The following is a 21,842-nucleotide window of genomic DNA, read 5'->3' as shown; positions in this document are numbered from 1 at the left end:
AAGGTAGATGCTTAACTGTTTTAGCCACCCAGGTGGCCCTTCTTTTAAAAAAAATAAAAAATAAAAAATAAATAAATATTTATTTATTTGAGAGAGATAGAGAGCATGATGGGGAGGGCGAGAGGGAGAGAGACAGAATCCCAAGCAGACTCCCTGCTGAGCATGGAACCTGATGACCCCACAACCCTAAGATCATGACCTGAGCCAAAATCAAGAGTCAGATGCTCAACCAACTGAGCCACCTGGGTGCCCCATGGGGGAGGCTGTTTCTAAAAGAGCACAGGTTTGCTGCCTGGTGTTTCCATTTACTTGGAGCATGTCATACTTCTTTAATCTTGCCTAATCCAACTAATGGAGTTGTTTTGAATATCAAATAAAATAATTTATGTGATGGTACTTTTTTTTTTTTAAATATTTTATTTATTTCTTTGACAGAGAGAGATCACAAGTAGGCAGAGAGGCAGGCAGAGAGAGTGAGAGGTAAGCAGGCTCCCTGCCGAGCAGAGAGCCCGTTGAGGGACTCGATCCCAGGACCCTGAGATCATGACCCGAGCCAAAGGCAGCGGCTTAAACCACTGAGCCACCCAGGCGCCCGTGATGGTACTTTCTAAACTGAAAACATATTTTATAATTTATGTTATATTGGCGATCGTTATCTTCTGGGTAGCAAATAGCTTCTGGCAAATGGGAACATATGAAATACTCAGCATTGTGTAATTCATCAAACCCAAAGGAAGCACCTGAAAGCTCTAGTGCCAAAAAGATGAGAGGTGGGAGCAACAGCAGCCAGGGGGTGAGAAGAAATACACTGAAAATGGAACAGAGGCTTTCAAAATAAGATTCTGAAAGGCTCCATAGAAACCCACCAACAAAGAAAAACAATGATGAGAGGAAAATGGGCTTTCCACATAAAAGGACTGAAAAATTCCTTTTTTGTTTTGGAGATTCCTGGCTAACTGAGCCAGATCTCTATTCTCCTAAAGTGGGGCCTATGGTTTGTTTCCAAGTGTCCCTGATGGTACTTCCAGCTACCACTACAAGATGTTAACAGTCAAAACACAAATACTCAAGTTGGTCCTTGAAACCATGTTTGTTCAACATTGAGTAAGTGACTACAACCGGTTTAGTATTAGCAGCACACACAGAAACATGGCCCCTGCCTTCTAGAAGAATAAACAAAAAGCAAAAGTATATCAGGTCTGGGCATTCTAGACGGTTCCTATATATAGGTATGCCTTCGAGATACTGCAAGTTCAGTTCCAGACCACCACAATGTGAATGTCACAATAAAGTGAATGTCACAACTTGCAGTCAAATGAGTTTTTTTGGTTTCCCAGTAAATATAAATTATATTTATACTATGCTGTAAAAAGTGTGCAATAGCATTATGTCTAAAAAAACAATGAACCTACCTTAACTGAAAAATACTTTATTGCTAAAAAATGCTAACCATTATTGGAGTTTTCAGCAAGTTATAATCTCTGATCACAGATCACCATAACAAATATAAAAATGAAAATGTCTGAAGTACTGTCAAGAATTACCAAAATATAACACAGAAACATGAAATGAGCAAGTGCTTTTGGAAAAATTGCACCAATTCTCTTGTTCAGCGCAAGGATGCCACAAACCCTCAATTTTGTAAAATAAATAAATAAACAAAAAGCACTAACTGTGAAGCACAATAAAACAATAATTTCAACTAATAACCACTATTCTGCCTAAGATGATAAATTTGTCTTAATTTAGTCCACAGCCTACCCCCGGGTTCACTGGCTATTTCTTACTGATAAAGCATCAAACCAAGTACATCTTGCCATCTTGCTTATGCTTTTGGCAGAATGGGCTGCATGAACTGCTCTGTCCTGTTTCTCCTCATGTACATAAAGGAACTCAAGGCTGAGAAACAGAAAATGAGGTCTGTGACTGGGAAGAGGCTGTGCAGCAGGCACGTGTTCACTGGCTTGCCCCCAACTGCTGCTCTCAGATATGGCAACAGTATAACTCAGTGCTGCAGAGACAAAGGCACCCTGAACTTTAGCCAGGAGTCTATGGTAAGACCTGTAGAGGCCTGAATCAGCACATCTGGTGCCTCTTCTTTCCAACTCATCACATGGGAATAGTAATTCTGATTCAGACTGAGCACCATATAAGACTTAAGAGACTCTCCTTAAAGAACCACCTATCCTGTGGTTCTCTGATTTCATATTCTGTTCATCATCTCAGGGAATGTCATACAATTATCCACCTGGAAAAAAGGCTGAAGCAGACCTCTCATGATTGTTAGGTCACGAAGAGGTCTAAATATACCTTGATCCAGCCAGTGTTCCCTAGACTTCTGAGACATATCTGCAGTAAAACCAGAACCATTCTCAGACTTTCAGGTCAAACTCCCTTCCCCCTACCACCCTGTTCCAAAAGACAACCTATTAACCAACTACTAATCAGTCATATGCAGAATTAGTTATAATGACATACCAAATCTCCTAAAATTAAACTGGGTATCCAAAATAACTGAGATCTGAGATTTGCTTTAGAACAATCCAATGGCAGGAGTGGGGAGTGGGGTGAGGTACTACTGAAATAATAATGGCCATGTGTTGACAATTGTTAAAGCAAGATAGTGGGCATGGTGGGGGGGGGTTCACTATATGATTCTCTCTACTTTTGTTTACATCTGAAATTCTCCATAACAAAAGAATTTTTAGAAGTTAAACTAAAAAACATTAGAGGAGTACATGTTTCCAGGAGATGAACTGGGTGCTCATTTTCCTTCCCTTGCAGGAAAAACTCATCAGAAAATAAAATTCTTTCTCTTAGTGGTCATATTACCTTGTACAACATAAAAGAGGTTTGAAAGAAATCCATTACTCACATGCAGTATCACCCCTTTGTCTAGCAAACTCTGCTTTTTGGCTGTCATAACAAAATAGTGTGTGTCATCTTTGTAGTAGACAATATTCTCCAAGTCGATACCTGCAACCAGAAAGCAAATCTGTCACATGTGGGCTTGCTGAAATGAAGGTACGTTAGGACAGCCAGAACGTTTACATGTGTCCACAGAGACCAGGCTGTAACACTAGGCAGAGAAAGTGAAAATAAAAAGATGTCTAAGCCCACATTCTTACTTCCTGCATATTCAGTTCATGAGAAGAGGGGGAGCTATGTTCATACCTGCACTGCTCTGTAATTCACTTGATACCCTAAGTTATCCTAAAAACCATGATCAATAGTAAGCAGAAATAGAAGGACTGGAAGAAAAAGAAAGGTCAACTTCCAGTAAGAGGTCAGGATTAGTTTTCAAGTTAAATATCTTGATAGTCATCAAAGCAACTGGGAGAATCACCTCTGCTCGTAACAGGACAGATAACTAGATGTCTGGAAGCAGAGAGTGAACTACTGATGTTTTTAATTCAATAATATTTTAATTCAATAATAATTCAATAATCTAAAAAACAGATATAATGGAAAGCAATCATGTTCGAGAAAACAGAGAAATGAAATCTGATGCACACTTTTGCAGCAGCAAAATAAGTTATTCAAAAGCTATCATACAATAATCTCATTCCTATCTAGCACGTGGTTTACTTCATGCCCAAATTGGAACACCAGGAGACTGTATACTCAGTATCTAAAGTCAGGTTCTAGAGAACCAGAGAACTACCCATCAGTAGCTTACTGCATCGAGCACCATTACTTAGAGCCACAGCATAGTGGAAAGGGTTGGAGAAGAGTTGGTAAAAGGCAGAACGGCCCCTTAAAAACAAACAAATAAATAGAAACTAAGCCCAGAGCAGCCCTGTCACTGTAAAGAGGATAAAGAACGCTAGAAGAGGAGACAGTGGTAAGGAAAGCACTAGAGAAAGAGCGAGCAGCGGGGCAAATAATAGCAACAATGCCATGACCACCCACTCTACCAAACCCTCTGAGAGAAAAATCACAAGTAGTTATTTAAATTCTATCCCTATTGCTTTGGAGGCATCTACACCAACCTGTGGCTTCCCTCAGTTCCTGGAAAAATTTTTGGTTGAATATAAAAGCCACTCCACTGATCTCTTCCACTTTGGCTTCTGCTGTTGTATTTCGGTTAATAAAATTTGCTGTAATGGCAATGGCCAGCTTGCCACGAAATTCCTTCCGGCGAAATCCTGGAAGGAAAGAAATTTTCAGAGGAGACCAAGGCTCTCTAGAGAAGAAGGAAGATCACTTCAAACAGGAACAGGTGTTGATGAAGACATTGGGGAACATGTGGGATGGGAATCAATGGGAAAATTTTAGGACAATTCTTTTCTATCTGAAAATAAGGTGTTTACCTGCCAAAAAATACATGAATTTCAGGAAGGAAGTCAAAGTCTCCCATGCACTAACAATGTGAAATCTAACTGACCAGAATACTACTCAGTGCAATGGATTCCACTGAAAGAAAGAAAGAAAGAAAAGAAAAGAAAAGAAAAAAGAAGAGAAAGAAAAGGAAGCCACCAGTTTACTAAACATAGATATAATCCTGCAGTGTCAACCAATTAATTACCTCTTACTGCCCTAACAAAAGTGCCCCGTAAGAAGAGAACCCAAATACCAGTTGGCTAGTGCAAGGCTGGGTCTATCATTCAGTTAGAATAGATAGCACACATAAGCAGATACTAAGGAATGTGGATTCTTTGATGATACAAACTCTCCCCGCAGGGTTGGGTGGGTGGGTGGGGGGTCACCATTCACTCTGCTATGAACCAGGCAAAGCAGCATTGACCAATACCTTCCAAGGTGTTCCTACGGCCATCCCCTCCAATGATCACTTCAAATTCATATTCTGACACAGGATGGGTTTTGGGGTGGACCAGTGCCCGCCAACCTATCCCTGTGGACCAAAGTCAAAATGAAGGTCATTACCCAGACTATATTTATACACCTAAGACACCTCTAGATACAAACTGCACAAAACCCCAAACTGAAAACACTAGGAGTAAAAGCATGGGATACAAAACACAGGGAAAAAAGCCTTGGAGAAGGCTCACAAAAGAATGTTCCCCACGACATGATTTTTTATAATGAATACAAGTGCTTGCAACATCTAATAGTATGTCAAAAGCCTCCTCATTAAGCCAAAGTCCCTTGAAAGAGATAGGCTGTACAACTGAAGAAACCTCTTTAACTCCTTCTGAAAACAACCCACAGATTCTTATACTTTTCTCCATTGAGCTCATCTTTTTCTCATACACTCCATGCCCTTTTATCTTTCCTTCATTTGTTCAACCTAACTCACGTTCATTTTCTTGGTCCTCAGGAGGCTGTACAAGACCTTGGAATTCCACATTGACATGGATCTCAATGCCCAGGATCAGGGCAACTTTCAAAAGTATTAGTTGAAGCTGACGGATACCTGCAGGAACAAAAAGATGATACCAGTGAGGGCACACTAAAAAGAGAGTACTAGTCAGCAATTACTGCTTGGGTTCTTACCTGCCCACAAACACAGTTTATCCAGATTCTCAAAGCCTCCTGTAGCTGGAGACATTTTCCAAGCCACAGTCTATAGCTTCTTTCTTTCTTTCTTTCTTTTTTTTTTTTAAGGGCAAATACAATTCAGTGCGAGATGTTCTAAAAAGACATGCAAGGCCACGCCCACCTTTTGGGCTGGGTGTTCAAAACAACCTAAAGCTCTGAGACAACACAGATTGTGGCCAACAGGAGACCTTCTTTTCCATCTTCCCCCGATTCCATCAGAGCCGCAGTCATCTAGCGGAATCCACAATCCTGACAGGACAAGGGATTTACCATAGAAGGCAAAAGGTGTGCGCCCTGCAGTGGGTTTTCCAGTTTGATACAAAAGGGCTGCACTACTTCCTGAGATTCCCACATCTCCCTTTCATCCTGATCTAATACACTCTTATAAAGTGAGAAGGGGAAACCTTCATCCAACCTTAGTCTTTTACCATTCCCTCTCCCACCACTGGTTTACAGGCACAGAAACTGAGGCTCAAAATGAGTGAAAATCTTGCTCCTTATCACAGTGAGATTTATTTATTCTGTGTCTAATGAGTGACCACCAAGTGTCAGACACAGTAGCAGCCCCAGGCCTACTGAGATAAAAATCTAGTCCCCAATGTAGGACTATCTTAGCTCCGAAACAAATTCCACATAAGGCACACAAATCCAGACAAATCAAATGACCTTGGTCCTCTCTTAAGACCAATCTCACCTGCAGCCTCTGACTAATGTGGTGCGTGCAGGTCCTCATCTAAGTCATCTTGGTTTTTTCCCCCAGCTTATCACAACCATCACCCTCTAAGTCACACTCCTAAAGGCTCATTAAATCTCCTTCTAGTACACATTTAATATTTGCAGACAACTAGATTCCAAGATGCTTTACATATTATAGCAAAACAGATGGGCAGAGTGCTTCCTCTGCCAATGGACTATGGCAGCTGCCGGCCAATGTTTGGTGAACTGGCACAACCACTACGAAGAGCAAACAGTCCAACAGTTTGATGTATTTGCAGGACATATCTGGAGGAGCTTAGAACAAAAGTTCCTTGATAAGAATCTCCTGGAATCATTAACGATGATCAATAAACAAGACTCAAAACTTCATAATGTGGACATTGTCTATCCTGAATCACCTTTCAGACACGCCACTTGACAGTCATGGAGAGAAAACCACTGTCTGCACTGACCTGTATCTACTCTATAGGATTTTAGAGAAGCACAGGCCCAAGCTGAGCTTGGAGATGACAAAATTTCAGCCAGAGTTATCCACGCTGTAGACCTCACGAGAATCACCTAACCAAATGAATCTCGTTACTGATTTGCCATTGGTGACTAAACTAGGAGGCTGCTTCTAAAACTGTGGTTTCCCCAGTACTGACGCCGCAGCATTTTGTCCTTACGTCAATAGAGTATCTATCATATCACATTAGAGAGAGCTTCATGCTTTGTGCTTTTTCCACTGGCTTAAGAATCACCAGAGGGTTAAGGCTCAAACTGGTAGTGTTTCCTAGGCTGGCCCAATGCCCATCCCACCCACTCCAAGTGCTCAGGAAGCGTTCAAGACCCAACTTTAGAAATCCTTAAGTTAAATTCATGTCACAGGAGATAACACTTGCACTGCAGGTAAGAGTCCTAGGTTATAAACCACCGCATCACAGGTATTTTGACTCCAAGCACAGTGGACGTTAATGATACCAAAACAAATTGGGCTATTGAGTATGAATTCCTCAAATAATCTATCTCTTTCTATTGAACAAGTGGGTAAGGGGCAGGCATGGGATCCTGCAGGAGGATTGGTTTTACTTACTGATATGGTCGATAGCTCCAGCACAGAACTTGCCATAGAACTTCTTGGCACCCAGACCTCGCAGATCATGTATGGTGAATGGCCAGAGATGCAAGACATTGTTGCGGGAGAAGGCATCTCGTTTCTCAATAACGACCACTTTAGCTCCCAATAAGGATAAGTCAATGGCTGTACGGAGACCACAGGGCCCAGCTCCAATGATGAGACACTGAAAAACACATCTGCTTTCAGGGCAAAGGCAGCACCTCTTAGGAAAGCTCACATTTCTGTAACAGTTTCATGATCTGATAACCATCATTCCCTAAAGCCTCCAAGTTAGGCTATTCTCCTAAGAAATCTTCAGACCTGTCTGGGTCACAGGAGAGCATCTGCAGTGGCTTGAGAGGAAAGCCGGTGATTGTTATGGACAGAGGAGACTGTTAACTGTTAGTGCTTCACATAAACCCAGCACGGGTTCACCTTGTAGGTCTGCAATATACTGAAGTGGTCATTTCAACGAATGACTCGAAAATCACATGTCACCTTTTATTAACAGGAGAGAACCTTCTGAAAGGTTTCGAAGTCAAGCAGATTTCTGTCCAAGGAGACACAGATTATTAAATACATAGTTCAGAGTCCTGAAATGAATCTACCACTCAAGGATTCCCAGAAGGTAACTTCCAAGGGCCCAAGTTTTATGTGTTAAAAAGAGTTCTAAAATCACCATCTTAGGACTGAAAATCCAGGGAAATGATGTTAAAAACCCATATTCTAGAGAAGTACTCAAGGTGAGAACGGACACTTAACTAATTTGTATTATTCTTTTTTTTTTTAAGATTTTATTTATTTATTTCACAGACAGAGATCATAAGTAGGCAGAGAGGCAGGCAGAGACAGAGAGAGGGGGAAGCAGGCTCCCTGCTGAGCAGAGAGCCCGATGTGGGGCTCGATCCCAGGACCCTGGGATCATGACCTGAGCCGAAGGCAGAGTCCTTAACCCACTGAGCCACCCACCCAGGCGCCCCTGTATTATTCTTAATAAAACACTGCACTCAGTCATGCCTCTCTGAATTTCTTGAATTTTGCTGATGAGTATCTACCAGAGGCAAACCCGTGGGGGAAGGGTCTCTAGGTCTCCACACAGGGCAAATTAAAGCTCATGAAAGGACATTAATAATCTAGTCATGAAGTCGTTTGCAATTTTGTTTCTCTGCTAGTTTTTTCCAAAAAACTTTCTCACAAGAAGGTGTTTTCACATAAGGAGGAAAGCAGGAAATAGACTGTCCCTTCTCACTTCCCTGTTCCTACCACCTGCACAGGTGACTGAATACCTCACCTATTTCATGAAAACTCTATTTCCCTAGATCATGAAGAAAGCAAAAGAAATATTTTGGCTCACAAAGCCCTTGTTTATCAAAACAAACCATTGGAATACAGATGAAAAGAGGTCTGAAGATTGTGGCAGATCCCCAAGTTAGCAAATACTATCTAGACCTTATTAGTCACTGGGTATGGAATGACGACTTTATAAAGATGACATGCCAGGCACCACGAAGCCATGTTCAGACAGGATGCTAACATGGCATGGCTTCTTCTTTGCTAAGCAACCTGCATCCTCCTAATAGTGTGAAATTCAAAACAGAGCTCTCAGCGGGGGAAAAAGTTCCTAAATCACTTGACTTCAGGGTTGTACTTAAATAGCTAAAACTCTGTTCAATGGGAATACATGAAATAAGAACAGGGTCTGGGATATGGAACAGTCAACTGAACACAGGTAATAGACTCACAGAGTCTGACTTTCTGTACTAAGTCTCTGCTAGACTGTCTAGTTCTCACCCGGTCTACCACTACTCAATCCCTTTCTTTGGCCTACTTGTCCTCACAATCTTTTCTCTTGTGGCTAAATCCTTAGGTCAGTGACCCCAAGGCCTGGGAGAAACCGAACCCTTACCTTGGTGTTAGTGCACGCTTTTCCCTTTTTGTAGTCTTTGTGGCTGCCCCGCTTGTCCAACTTTGCCCACAGCGCTTTGGCTTTCCAGTAGTTAAGCTTGGACTTGAGCTTGTGATAAAAGGAGCGGTAGTCCTTAGGCTTCAGTTCTAGGTGGTCACAGAGCTCTTGGAAGGCCTTGAGGGTCCCCTTGCAGGTGGTGGCCTGCACAAAGCGGTCAAAGAGGACGTGAGCGCGATTCATCGTCTCGTTCTTACTGTCCTCCATGCTTCCCCACTCTCAGCACCCCCCAACAAAGGGGGCAGTGGGATGACTGTTGATCCACTTGATTCTGTCACATTAATCTAACAAAAATAAATTAAGAAAAAGGAATCGTTAGCAAATCCAAATTTCTACCTATAAACATTTTTTAGGAGACGTAACTCCTTCTCAGATGAACTTCTGAAGTATCACATTAATTTATTCAACAAATGCATATCCTATACCTTCTGAATTCCAGGCACTATCTGTGACACTAGGGATGGAAAGATGAGTAAGACAATGTTGCTTTCAAGGGTCTTACAGCTTAGTGGGTGAGACAGACTCATAAATAGAATGTTAAACGTACTTTGCTAAGTGTCATTAGAGAGACAGAGGTGTAAGGGATTTCGGAACGAAGATGATGAATACCTAATTGTAGTGGGTGCTCGTTGAAGATGAACCTCTGAAAGGTGAAAGCTGAATCTTTCAGGGTAAGTCAGTGTTAGCCAGGCAGGGAAGAAGTGTGGAAGGTAGGGAAAGAAATAAAGTAGGAAGGCTTGTGAGTGAGTGACTTTTACAGATGAAAGACTCAAGAATGATTTTTGGGTTTCTAGCTTAGGCCACAGAGTAAATAATGACACCAGGCCAATGAATTAAAAATAGAAGAAAATAGAAGAACTCATTTGTGAGGGGAGAGTAGTGAGTACCCTTTGGCTTATTATGTCTGAACTGCCTTAAGAGAGGTACTTGCTAGGAAGTATTTGAAGCTCGGGGGAGTAGCCGGGAACCCAGGCCCAGATTCAGGAGTCATTGCATACAGATGGTAGTTGCATCTTCAAAAGTGGTACAATCACACAAGGACAGCCCATGGGAAGAGAGAGCCATGGGCCCTGGGTGAGATCTGGGACTTGTCAACTTGTAAGCAATTGGTAGAGAAAGAGGAGCTCTCTAACAAGATTGTGAAGCACAGTGGAGAGAGGTCTGAGGAGAAGCAAAGGGCAGTGTCACATCAGTCTAAGAAGCACAAAGTTCAGAGGCTGCCAAGTCAATAGGGTTTTAAAGGACTGAAAAAGTCCTGCCCCTGCGTGTGGTACACAGCAGGGTGGGAAGACTTTATAGCCATTTCATTTTGCCCACAAACATATCTGAAAGTAATGATAATGTCTACACTTTCCACTTATTAAAAACATCTACACATCAACCACCCTATGTTTGCTGGACAGAAGCTTTAAGATGGGAGAAGGCACTTTACATGCTCCTTTAATGCACTCACTCCCTGGAGTCTGTTTCATCATTTTTGTACCACGTTTCATGCATGTATCATCACAACTTAGAACTCCTACTGGGAGGTGGGAGGCAAAGGGCCAAGAGCGAAAACTAAGGCACAGTAAGAACAGAGAAGCAGGTGAGAGCAAGGAGATGAGCACTAATATAGCTCTGAGCCCCCTGTGCCAGATACTGGTTGCATGACCTTGGGCAAGTTACTTTGCCTTACCAGGTCTTGATTTTCCCTGGTGTAAGATGAGGGGGCTACACTGGATGGTCCCTAAACTCTTCTTTCAATTCTGAAGTTCTCCGAATTTAGTACTAAGAAAATCCTCATGGTCACAGCGCTCACTCTCGGTGTTCTAGTCTGAGCTAGCTCCATCATAGGCACACTAGTGTGTCACACTAGTGTCACACTTGCTACTAGTGTGACAAACAGGGCTGCACTGAAACTTTGCTTTAAAGAAGACTTTCTCTTGGAGATGGGGGGAGATGGGGGGTGTTGATCCACTGTGGTCAGGAGGGGTACAGAGGTAAGAAGTGACTCACTCAGTTTTTAGAGAAGCAACCCCCAAGAGTACTGGGAACCATCAAACTGTATGTGCTGAAGAAATCAACCGTCAGAAGAAGGCACCAAGCTCTGGACATGGATGAGACCATGTTCTGTCCCGAAGCTCTTACATTGGGTAAGCGTCTGTGCAACAGAATCCCCCTTTGTGAAGAAATAACATTCTTCGTCTCTCTATTCCTTACCATGATATTATAAGGCTAAATCGCATCAATAGGAGACCTGTCTTAAGCTTCGCGGGAGAAAGCAATAGCTATCCACTGAGAACAGACATTCTCCCTTTATGTCAGCAGACCCGGCACTCTTCACCCAGAACACACCGACTTGACTTCTCATCTCAGATATATACTTACTCAACAACCTCTCCTGGCTCTAGATAGGAAAACTACACTGCTACAAAACACAGCTTGTCTCAATAGCCACTTGGCCAAGAGTCCATCAAGAAACAGAATTAACTGCAACTAACCTCCAGATCCTCCTAAATAAAAGTTTATTCCAGGAAACAATATGTGGCAAGAAAAGTATTTTAAAATTCCTAAAAAGAGCCCATTCTTTTTCTTACATGCCAAAGCTTATCTTAGAATTGGTACGTAATAAAAAGAGATCTTGCAAGAGCAGAAAAAAAAGCGTGTCTATCCAAAGGCAGAAGGGTAACAGGTAACAACTGATGACTGGAAACAAAGGTCCCAGAGTGACTGCCTCTTGCCTTCCTTGTGTAGATTTCTGTGGCTTTATTTGCATTTTTGGCAAACAGACAGCATTTTGCAATCCTGACCCTGCATGCCCGACCTCTGTTCATAGTCAACTTTGACTCCACCAGAGTCATAACGTTTGGAAAGCTTTGAAAACACCTGGTCTGATCACTCTGCCTCTTGTCAAAGAAGAAAATGATTTCTTTTTGTTCCTAAAAAGCAGTCACCTTCCACTCCTTGCCAGCATCTGGAGCACTCAGTACCAGGATGTTCTTGCTGAAACCAAAACATTAAAAATCCTGCAACTGGGGCACCTGGGTGGCTCAGTTGGTTAAGCATCTGTCTCTTGGTTTGGCTTGGGTCATGATCCCAGGGACCTGAGATCAAGTCCCGAGTTTGGCTCCACGTTAAGTGTGGAGTTGCTGGAGATTCTCTTCCTCTCCCACTGCCCCCACCCCCTCGCTTGCATGCATGCAGGCGCTCTTTCTCTCCCACTCAAATAAATAAAATCTTTTAAAAAATCCTGCAACATTATTTCTAAAAGCCTTTCCTCTGTCATAATGCCTGTTTTAAGCTTACAACTCCCTAAAGTGTCTTGGGCATTTATTTTCAAAGAAAAATTCTGCTTTGTACACTAATACCTCCTTGGTTGGCTGTCGCCCACTCTGTTTGAAATATTCACTTCCATAGAGCTACTAACCACCACAGAGAGTTTCCAAATCAACCCCCACCCTAGATGAACACCTTCATTAATAACTGGCCCTCAATCCTTCTGCTGACTTTCGGGTTTCAGCCACAGCTCCCAGACAGCTGCAGACAGTCTGCTCACAAGCAGCAGTCAAGTATTAAATGCACAGTCTAAGGGATTTCGACCTGCAGGTCACTAATGACAACAGATAAATAGAGGTTAAGTTGGTTCCTGGAACAATGTGACAAGCACCCAAGGTAAGAGTACACAAGATTAATTCCCCTGGGTTGCCTCACTTTTCCTACTTTGCAAGCCAAATGACCACAGCAGGAAGATACTCTCAAGTGCTACAGCATTACTCTGTACCTCTGTTGGACTGGGACTGTGTCATTTAGCAAGGGGAATCTGGCATTCTGATTTATTCTGAGAGTAGCTGGGGAGAACTGCAAAAGGGCCATTCCTGTTGTTGCCCTCATTTCCCTCATTCCTGAAGGTCAACTCAGATCCTGCTTCTCCTGGCCTCTCCTGGACCATCCCTGTGTGCCAAACATCCTAGTATCCTGGGAAAATTCTGTATTCGTAATTACAGGAACCTAAAGACCAGGAAACCTGGCCAGAGGGGGCCAGAAATCCTGGGGACTGAAAAGCCAAGGTGTAGAAGGAAGGGAAAGGGGAAGTGAGGAGTCTGAGGAGGGAAGAGGAAGAGGAGATGATGCCAGGTTTCCAGGGCACTGGTGCAATTTCTGCAAGTGGACAATATCCTGCATGTTTTGTCCCGTGGCAGCTGACTGCTGACTCAGAAGCCTTGCACATTCCTTGGCTGTGGAGGAAAATGCTGGGGAGGCAGCCTATGAAGTGCATGCAGGAACAGAATTTATGTTTCTATTTACAACAAGAGTAAAAAGCTGTCACTGACTCACGGCCGGTTATGAGAACACTCAATCTCTAACTTAGAGTAGGTGGATGATTATTTGTAGGAGGGGAGAACTATCTTTAAAGATAGAAAAAGGAGCAGGCGCCTGGGTGGCTCAATGGGTTAAGCCTCTGCCTTCGGCTCAGGTCATGATCTCAGGGTCCTGGGATTGAGCCCTACAACCTCTGCTCAGCAGGGAGCCTGCTTCCCCCCCCGCCCCCCACCCCCGGCCCTGCCTGCCTCTCTGCCTACTTGTGGTCTCTGTCAAAAAAAAAAAAAAAAAATTTTTTAAAAAAAAAAAAAAAAAAAGAAAGGAAGAAAGAAAGAAAAGGGAGGGGCACCCTGGGTGGCTCAGTTGGTTATGCAGCTGCCTTTGGCTCCAGTCATGACCCCAGGGTCCTGGGATTGAGTCCCGCTTCAGACTCCCTGCTCAGTGGGGAGTCTCCTTCTCCCTCACCCTCTGCCCCTCCCCATCTCCCACTCATTCTCTCTCTCTCTTGCTCAAATAAATAAATAAAATCCTTAAAAAATAGGAAAGGGAAAGAGAAACAAAACAAGAAAGTAGGAATTATACGTTAAGAGTATGAAACCAGGGACGCCTGGGTGGCTCAGTCAGTTAAGTGTCCGACTCTTGGTTTTGGCTCAGGTCACGATCTCAGGGTCGTGGGACTGGACCCCGCGTCAGGCTCCATACCCCGTGTGGAGACTGCTTAGGAATCTCCCTCTCCCTCTCTTTAAAAAGAAAAAAAAAAAAAAAAAAAGTATGAAACAGAGTCAAGTTTAATTTTCTCCCTAGCCACTGCAGCATCAATATACCAGCAGATGTATAAATCTCTGAATCTTATTAAGGAATCTAAGAAATGCTTCTTTCCCTAACCCATTCAGTCAGAGCTGTGACTTGTCTAAAAAGATCTTAGCAGTAAGTAGATCTACAGGAAGGCAGGTTTTGGAATGTGATTAGGAGGAAACTTAGATGAAAACTGCGCTTCAGATTATAGAGATTCCTGTGTGTTTTGTCTCAGAAACAAAGACCAAAGTTTCCAAGTGCCTTGAGCTCTTGATCAGACTTTCTGCAACAAAGGCCACTCAGGCTACTATCATCTGTGGATGGGAACACTGAGGCCCTCACCTCAGGAGGCAATGAGCTGACTGAACCAGACAGTCTGGGAATGAGACTCCTTGTTGCCTCCTACTATTTCCCATCTCGGGCACCAATGGCGTCTCTCTCACAGCCTTATCTAAAGTTCTGCAGGTACCTAGGAAGCAAACCCAAAATACAATTGGGAAAGGAGTCTTTCTCCTGCATTCTTGTTTCTGCACTAGTCCGTCCTCAGCTTGTTTCTGACTTCCCATCCTATTTAGCATCAAACTGACACTCAGCAAGATGCTAAGGACACATAAAACCAGTCTCCACCCTACCTCGGTGTCCTTCCCCAAACCCTATATCTACTCTTTAGTCATACTGTATTACTCACCTGCAACTCTCAGTTCACAAAGTCATTACATAAATGGCTCCCTCCTCCACTAAGAGCTTCCTTAGGGTAGGGCCCACGTCTTTGTAGCTAGAGCCTGACCTGTAGTGAAAACACAGTTTCTTTGGAGCTGATGAGGGGAACAGAATCTCCTCAAGGGATTCAGTATGGGAGCCCAGAAGCTCCACACTGGAAGGACCAGTCCTAGAAAAGCACTGGCCTTGGCCTGCATGGCTGGGGAAGGTGGAGGAGAACTGGATACATGTTACAGAGACTTCTACCTTGCTACCAAAAAAGTTGTATCTAAAAATGCAAAGGTCAGCCTGGACAGGGAGCGATGTCCTAAGAGACACTAGCAAGAATGTAGCACTTTTCAAGATATGGAAGCAACCCAAATATACATCCATAGATGGCTGGATCAAGAAGCTGTGAGGGATATATACTAGGAAGTATAACTCAACCATAAAAAATAATTAAATCTTGTCATTTACAACAAGATGGATGGTTCTAGAGGGTATAATGCTAAGTGAAATAAGTCAGAGAAAGACAAATACTATATGCTTTCACTCATATGCGGAATTTAAGAAACAAAACAAATGAACAAACAAAAAAGACCAAAAAAAAAAAAAAAAGACTCAAATACAGAGAACAAACTAGTGGTTGCTACAGGGGAGCTGTGTGGGTGAAACAGAAAAGGAAATTAAGACTACACTTATCTTGATGAACACTGAGAAATGTATAGAACTGCTAAATTATATTGTACACCTGAAACTAATGTAACATTGTATGTTAATTCTACTCGAATAAAAAAAAGTCTCCCCCTTGTTCAATATACTGTATTCTAGATAATCCCTTATTGTTTAGATTTATTCATTTTCTCTAATCAGTTGTTCAGTTTTTAATTTCAACATTTTTAAATCTTATTTCTGAAAGTTTTCTCATATTTTCCTGCCCATTTTTTATAGTCTCTTGCTCTAAAAACCAGTATTTATTCAGTATTTTGCCTATAAAGTTTATTACACTAAGTTATATTATACTCTATTATAATTCCTGGGTTTGTACATGTGCTATTTTTTTTCTATTGACTGTCACTCATGTTTTTATTATGTTTGGTAATTTTTTTTTTCCAGAGGGGAGGTGGGGAGATAAGGAAGTAGGGGGTAGGGATTAAAGAGAACATTTATCATGAGGTAAAAGTAAATAAAATAAATAGGAGGGGCACCTAGGTGGTTCAGTCGGTTAAGAGTCTGCCTTTGTCTCAGGTCATGATCCCAAGGTCCTGGGATCAAGTTCTGCTTTGGGGCTCCCTGCTCAGTGGGAGCTTGCTTCTCCCTCTCCCTCTGACCATCCCCCCATTCATGCTTGCATACGCTCTCGCAAATGAATAAATAAATATATCTCTTAAAAAATAAATAGGAAAAAATGAATTCAAAAAAACGTTAAGTAAAAAAAAATGTAGCACTTTTGTTATGAATTCTCATACCACTTTTTTTTTTTTTTAAGATTTTTTATTCAATTATTTGACAGACAGAGATCACAAGTAGGCAGAGAGGTAGGCAGAGAGAGGGGGAAGCAGGCTCCCTGCCGAGCAGAGAGCCCGATGCGGGGCTCGATCCCAGAACCCTGGGATCATGACCTGCGCTGAAGGCAGAGGCTTTAACCCACTGAGCCACCCAGGCACCCCTGAATTCTCATACCACTTTATCTTTTGTTATGACCCTCTCTAGAGAGATCTGAGAAAGAGCCTGGGCAGTGTGATCTCTGTGCTCTCTCGAAGTCTAATTCTGAAGACATGGTTAAGACCCTATCTTCTGTGTTATACCTTCTCTAACTTTATTTTACACCAGAAAAACAAGGAGTCAAAAAGAACGATGTCCCCCTCCAATCTAAAAAGAACAATCCCTGAGGTTGGTTTCTTTTTCTTTTTTTTTTTTTAAAGATTTTATTTATTTATTTGTTAGAGAGAGAGAGAGAGAGAGCATGAGCACAGGCAGACAGAGTGGTAGGCAGAGGCAGAGGGAGAAGCAGGCTCCCCGCTGAGCAAGGAGCCCGATGTGGGACTCGATCCCATGGGATCATGACCTGAGCCGAAGGCAGCCACTTAACCAACTGAGCCACCCAGGTGTCCCTGAGGCTGGTTTCTTATAAATAGTTTCCTCATCTACAAAATGAAGTAATACCCACGAGATCACAGAGTTTTGCAGGAACTGAAGTAATGAACGTGAAATGTTCAGCAGTGCCAGGCACACGGCAGGACCCTGTAAGTGGCAGTAGTTATTATTAACCAGTTGTTTATAATCCCGGCAACAAAAGGTTATACTCCAGCTAATAAATGGCTCACACACTAGGACTCGAGCGCTCAGATAGCTTTGTTTTTTGAAAAGAAAAATGTTTCAAAACTTTCTTTGTTCCATCATTGCTCTGCACCCTCTCCATTCCATCTGTTCTAGAAGGTATGATAATGGTGGAGGGCTATAGGAATAAGATTTGTGTAAGTTCCTGCCAAACTTAAGTATTAAAACAAGAAAGATGGATTTCCATCAATAATGGTAAAAATAGCTAACGAATTACACGAACAGTTACTAGCTGTCAGGTATTGCATCTGCACCTCAATCCTCTGAGGTAGAATCCATTCCCTCCATTTACAGATGGGGAAACCTCAAGTTGAAGAGCTTTATTTATTTATTTATTTATTTATTTAAGATTTTATTTATTTGACAGAGGGAGAGAGATCACAAGTAGGTAGAGCAGCAAGCAGAAAGTAGAGGGGAAGCAGGCTCCCCGCTGAGCAGAGAACCCAATGCGGGGCTCGATCCCAGGACCCTGAGATCATGACCTGGGCTGAAGGCAGAGGCTTAACCCCTGAGCCACCCAGGCGCCCCTCAAGTTGAAGAGCTTTAAAGGCCACATGGCAAGAAAGTAATGCAGCCGTGTTTTGCATCCTGAGCTGTCTATTTCTGAGCCCAAAGCCTCACCACTATGAGAAACCACCTGAGAACACAGCTGGAGGAATAAAGGCGCATTGGAAAGCATGCTCCCAGTCCCTTGCTGCCCGAGAGCCAGAACCTGCAGGTGTACACACAGATCACAGACAGACCCTGCCTGTTACGAAGGTCGCTGCTCAGCTACTGACAGACAGGCAGTTTCAAGCAAATTTAGTAAGGATATACAATGCACGATTCTTTTTCTTCTCACAAGTTATCGCTGCATCTGCTCCTTTGAAATGGAGCCCTTTCATAAATGGCAGTAAGGGCGGTCTGGTTTCACAGCAATTCTTCCCATTGGCTGCAGAAGGGCAAGACAACTAAAATAGTACTAGCAGAGTTCTTATCAGTCTGCATTCTTCAGGAGGCTCTCCCACCCCAGCCAACAGCAATACCTTTCAGAAGTCCATTACAAAGAATGTTTGAATCCTCTACTGCCATCCCAGGCATTGTAAGAACTCAGGGCACGACAGAAGGTGAACCTCAACCTACCCACTACTAAGAGGACAGCACTGAGTTACAAAGACCCGGGCTCTCAGGGTGATGAAGGGCCTCTGGCCGGGAGAAAGGCTCACTGAGGTTGTGGGAAAGCACAACCCAAAAGCTGCTCTTCTACAAGGGGGTGCGCTCCCATCTACTTTGTTCAGTTCTATGCACCAGTTCTAGGAACACAACAGATGTTCAATGAGGTTTTGCTGACTAAAGGGGACACCAAGCCAGGTACACCCTCTGCAGACTCAGGAAATAATCTGGCTGACACCTGGGCAGAATGCTGGGTAGGGCCAACTAAGCACAGGGGCTCAGACAACACCAATGTTGTGTTTATGTCCAAAGGGACACAAACACCCCCGTAAAGATGACTGTAGAACTGCTGGGGAAAATTCGAGGTCCTGTAAAGGCACTCACTCTGTCACATCTTAATGATCTGCCTCCCCCAGGGGCAGACCTGCAGCCAGAGCATTCCCAGAACATACAAGCAACTGGCAAGAGATTAACCTGGAATAGGATTTGGGGTTTCTCAGTTGTACAGTCTGCCTACTACCAGTTACCATGACTCACAAAATACACAATGGTCAGAGTTGGGTAGGATCTGAAAGATCATCTAACCTAGCCAGCCATCCCACACTTGCATCTTCTATATACCAGCCACAACACAGGAACATCTCCAATGACAGGCAACTTTCTATCTTAGGAAGTAGTCTTCACAATCTTCCATCCGTTTGAAATGCTGATTTCCCAAGGACTCAATTTCTATGTAGAAGACCAAAATCATTCTGCCCATCATTTTTTTACCCAGTGGTCCAAAATGTCCCTCTAAGCGACATCCAGAACAAAACCAGTTCCTCTCTTTTACGCAACAACCTTCCAAATATTTGCTATCTACACATTCTCCTTCAACTGTTTCAATTTTGACATGGTTTTCAGTTTACCTTCTTTAGCATTCTTCGACAAACTCCCATCATTAATGTCTATACCCATCTCATCTGCATTTCCTCATGTAACAGTGAGCAGACAACTATCCACATGCTGACCTGAAGCAACCCTCCATCTGTGCACCCAAATCCCATCCCCTCCTACTCAACTACATGGCCTCCTACACTGGTCCCTCTCTCCCGCATTAACCTCCTCCCCCAAACTGAACTATTTCCATCAATGTAACACCTCTCTCTCTCATTTTTAAAAACCATTCCCTATCCCCATGTCCTCTGACTAGCTTACTCCACTCCCAGAAAGAACTGCCTGTGGTCACAACTTTTTCTTCTCCCACTTTCTTTTGAACCTACAGCAATTAGCTTGATCCCTACCACTCCATGGAAATGTCTCATCAAGGAAGTACATCATTTCCCTACTGTCAAATCTAACAGCCAATTCTCAATCTTAGTGTCCGCAACCTATCTGCAGTGTGAGTCACAGCTGATCAACCCTCTTCTTTGCCTCTAGGACACCACTCTCTTGGTTCTCCTCCTGCCTCACTAGCCACTTCCCTGTGTCCTCTGCTGGTCCCTCACACATTGCCATCTGCTGCATGTTGAAATGGCCACAGGATCACCTCGGTTTGGGCACTCTTCTCAATCTACATCTACTCCCTAAAGATCATTGATGGCTTAAAATTTTTAAATTGTACACACAGTCATCTCTCTGTAGGTATAATTTTTTAAACTTTCACAGTTTACCCTTACTACTGAGATATTCTGATGTTTTGTATTCTATTTCACTAAAAAAAAAAAAAAAAATTACTGATCCCCACTGTATTGATTTCATGACCCATTAAGGAGACACAATTCACTTTGAAAACCCTCCAGTCCCATGGCTTTAAGCACCATTTCATAGTAGAGATAGTTGATGGCGCTCCAATATTTATTTTCACTCTTCTGAACTTGTATAACCAACTGTTTATTTGACACCTTTTACCTGGATATAGGACAGGCATCTCAAACTTAACATACATAAAACCAAGTACTTGGTTCCCATTCCTACCCTCAGCCTGCTTCTTCCTCAGTATTCTGCATCTTAGCAAATGATACCACCTTCCACCTACTCACTTAATCCAAAAACCTTAGAATTATCCTAATTTCTGCCACATCTCATGTTCAGTTTCTCAGTAACTTTGGTCTATCTTCAAAACACAAAGCCAATCCAACCACTTTTCACCATCTCTTCTTTTACCACCTTCACCAAAGTCACGATCATCTCTTACTTGGCTTACTGCAATAGCCTCTCTCCCCTTCCACTGTCCAAATTCTGCTCCCTAACCCCAAATATTTTCTACACAGCAGCCCTAGCTTTCACGTAAACGTGAGTCAAATCAGGTGATACACCTCTGCTCAGATGCTCCAATGGCTTCCCACCCTATAGCTAAATCCAAAGTCCTTGCAATGGCCTCTAAGGCCTTGAGCGGCCTGTCCCCACTTCCGTATCTCCTTGTTTATGTCCTACCACTCTCCCTTACACTCCTTGGGCTCTAGCTAGACTGGCCTCTTCCTGTTCATCAAGTACCCTCAGCAGGCTGTGCACCCAGAGTCTCTGACCTTCCCTGTCTCTTGCCTGGTGATCTCCACCCAGGCAGCTACACGCTTTCTTCCCTACTTTCTTCAGATCTTTGCTCAAATACCACCTAATTAATCAAACCTTTCCTGACCACCTACATGAAAGAATACCAATCTCCTATCACCCTTGCTTTATTTTTCCTCTGGCATTTGTTATCACTTGACACAGTATGTGGTTTATTTGCTTATTGTCTACCTCCTCCAGCAGAACGAAGGCCCAACTAAAAAAAAGTAAAGAGCTTGACTGAAATGTACCCTGAACTGTTGATACATACTGTATAGTACATCTCCAAATTCTTATTATTCTAAAATATGTCTCCCTAACCCTATACTTATGTGCTTTGTTTTCAAGACCCCTCAGAACCTTTTAACTACTTTCACTGAATTTCATCTTGTTTGACTCAGCCAGAGCCAAGGCTATAGCTCCCATCTTGGGGACAAATCAAATATTTTTACAATGGCCTACAAGACCTTGTAGCAGTATTTCACATAATTTTGGTCTCAAGTTTCCTTTATACTCTTAAAAATATTGAGGGCCCAAAGATCTATCTATATTTAATGCATTTAAGGTTAAAAGAGAAAAAAATTTCAATAGTTATTAATTCATTAAAAAATAACAATCCATTATATAGCCACATAATTAACATATTTTATACAAAACAAAAATATTTTCCAAAACAAAACTTAGTGAGAAGAGTGATGTTTTTACATTTTTGCAAAGCTCCTTAATGTCTGTCTTATGAAGACAGCTGGA

At 42.7% G+C, this 21,842-nt stretch overlaps 1 protein-coding gene across 2 annotated transcripts in view; it reads right to left on the bottom strand.

Moving 5' to 3' along the window:
• Positions 1 to 21,842, bottom strand: part of LOC111159745 (microtubule associated monooxygenase, calponin and LIM domain containing 3) — a 210,831-nt gene that overhangs the window by 100,737 nt on the left and 88,252 nt on the right. The window contains exons 2-7 of one of the 2 annotated variants that reach the window (XM_022522328.1): positions 9,222 to 9,562; positions 7,292 to 7,499; positions 5,261 to 5,377; positions 4,754 to 4,855; positions 3,993 to 4,148; positions 2,876 to 2,976 (exon numbers count right to left, since the gene is read on the bottom strand). In XM_022522328.1, coding sequence (XP_022378036.1) covers positions 2,876 to 2,976; positions 3,993 to 4,148; positions 4,754 to 4,855; positions 5,261 to 5,377; positions 7,292 to 7,499; positions 9,222 to 9,485 — 948 coding nt within the window. In that variant the 5' untranslated portion in view covers positions 9,486 to 9,562. Of the gene's footprint in view, positions 1 to 2,875; positions 2,977 to 3,992; positions 4,149 to 4,753; positions 4,856 to 5,260; positions 5,378 to 7,291; positions 7,500 to 9,221; positions 9,563 to 21,842 lie in introns of those variants that run through there. The other variant, XM_022522329.1, reaches the window with a different exon arrangement.

The sequence above is a fragment of the Enhydra lutris genome, unplaced genomic scaffold (assembly GCF_002288905.1).
Source record: "Enhydra lutris kenyoni isolate GAN:26980312 unplaced genomic scaffold, ASM228890v2 scaffoldscaffold69, whole genome shotgun sequence".
Taxonomy (NCBI): domain Eukaryota; kingdom Metazoa; phylum Chordata; class Mammalia; order Carnivora; family Mustelidae; genus Enhydra; species Enhydra lutris.
The sequence above is the reverse complement of the archived record's forward strand: the minus strand, read 5'-3'. Positions and strand labels throughout refer to the sequence as shown.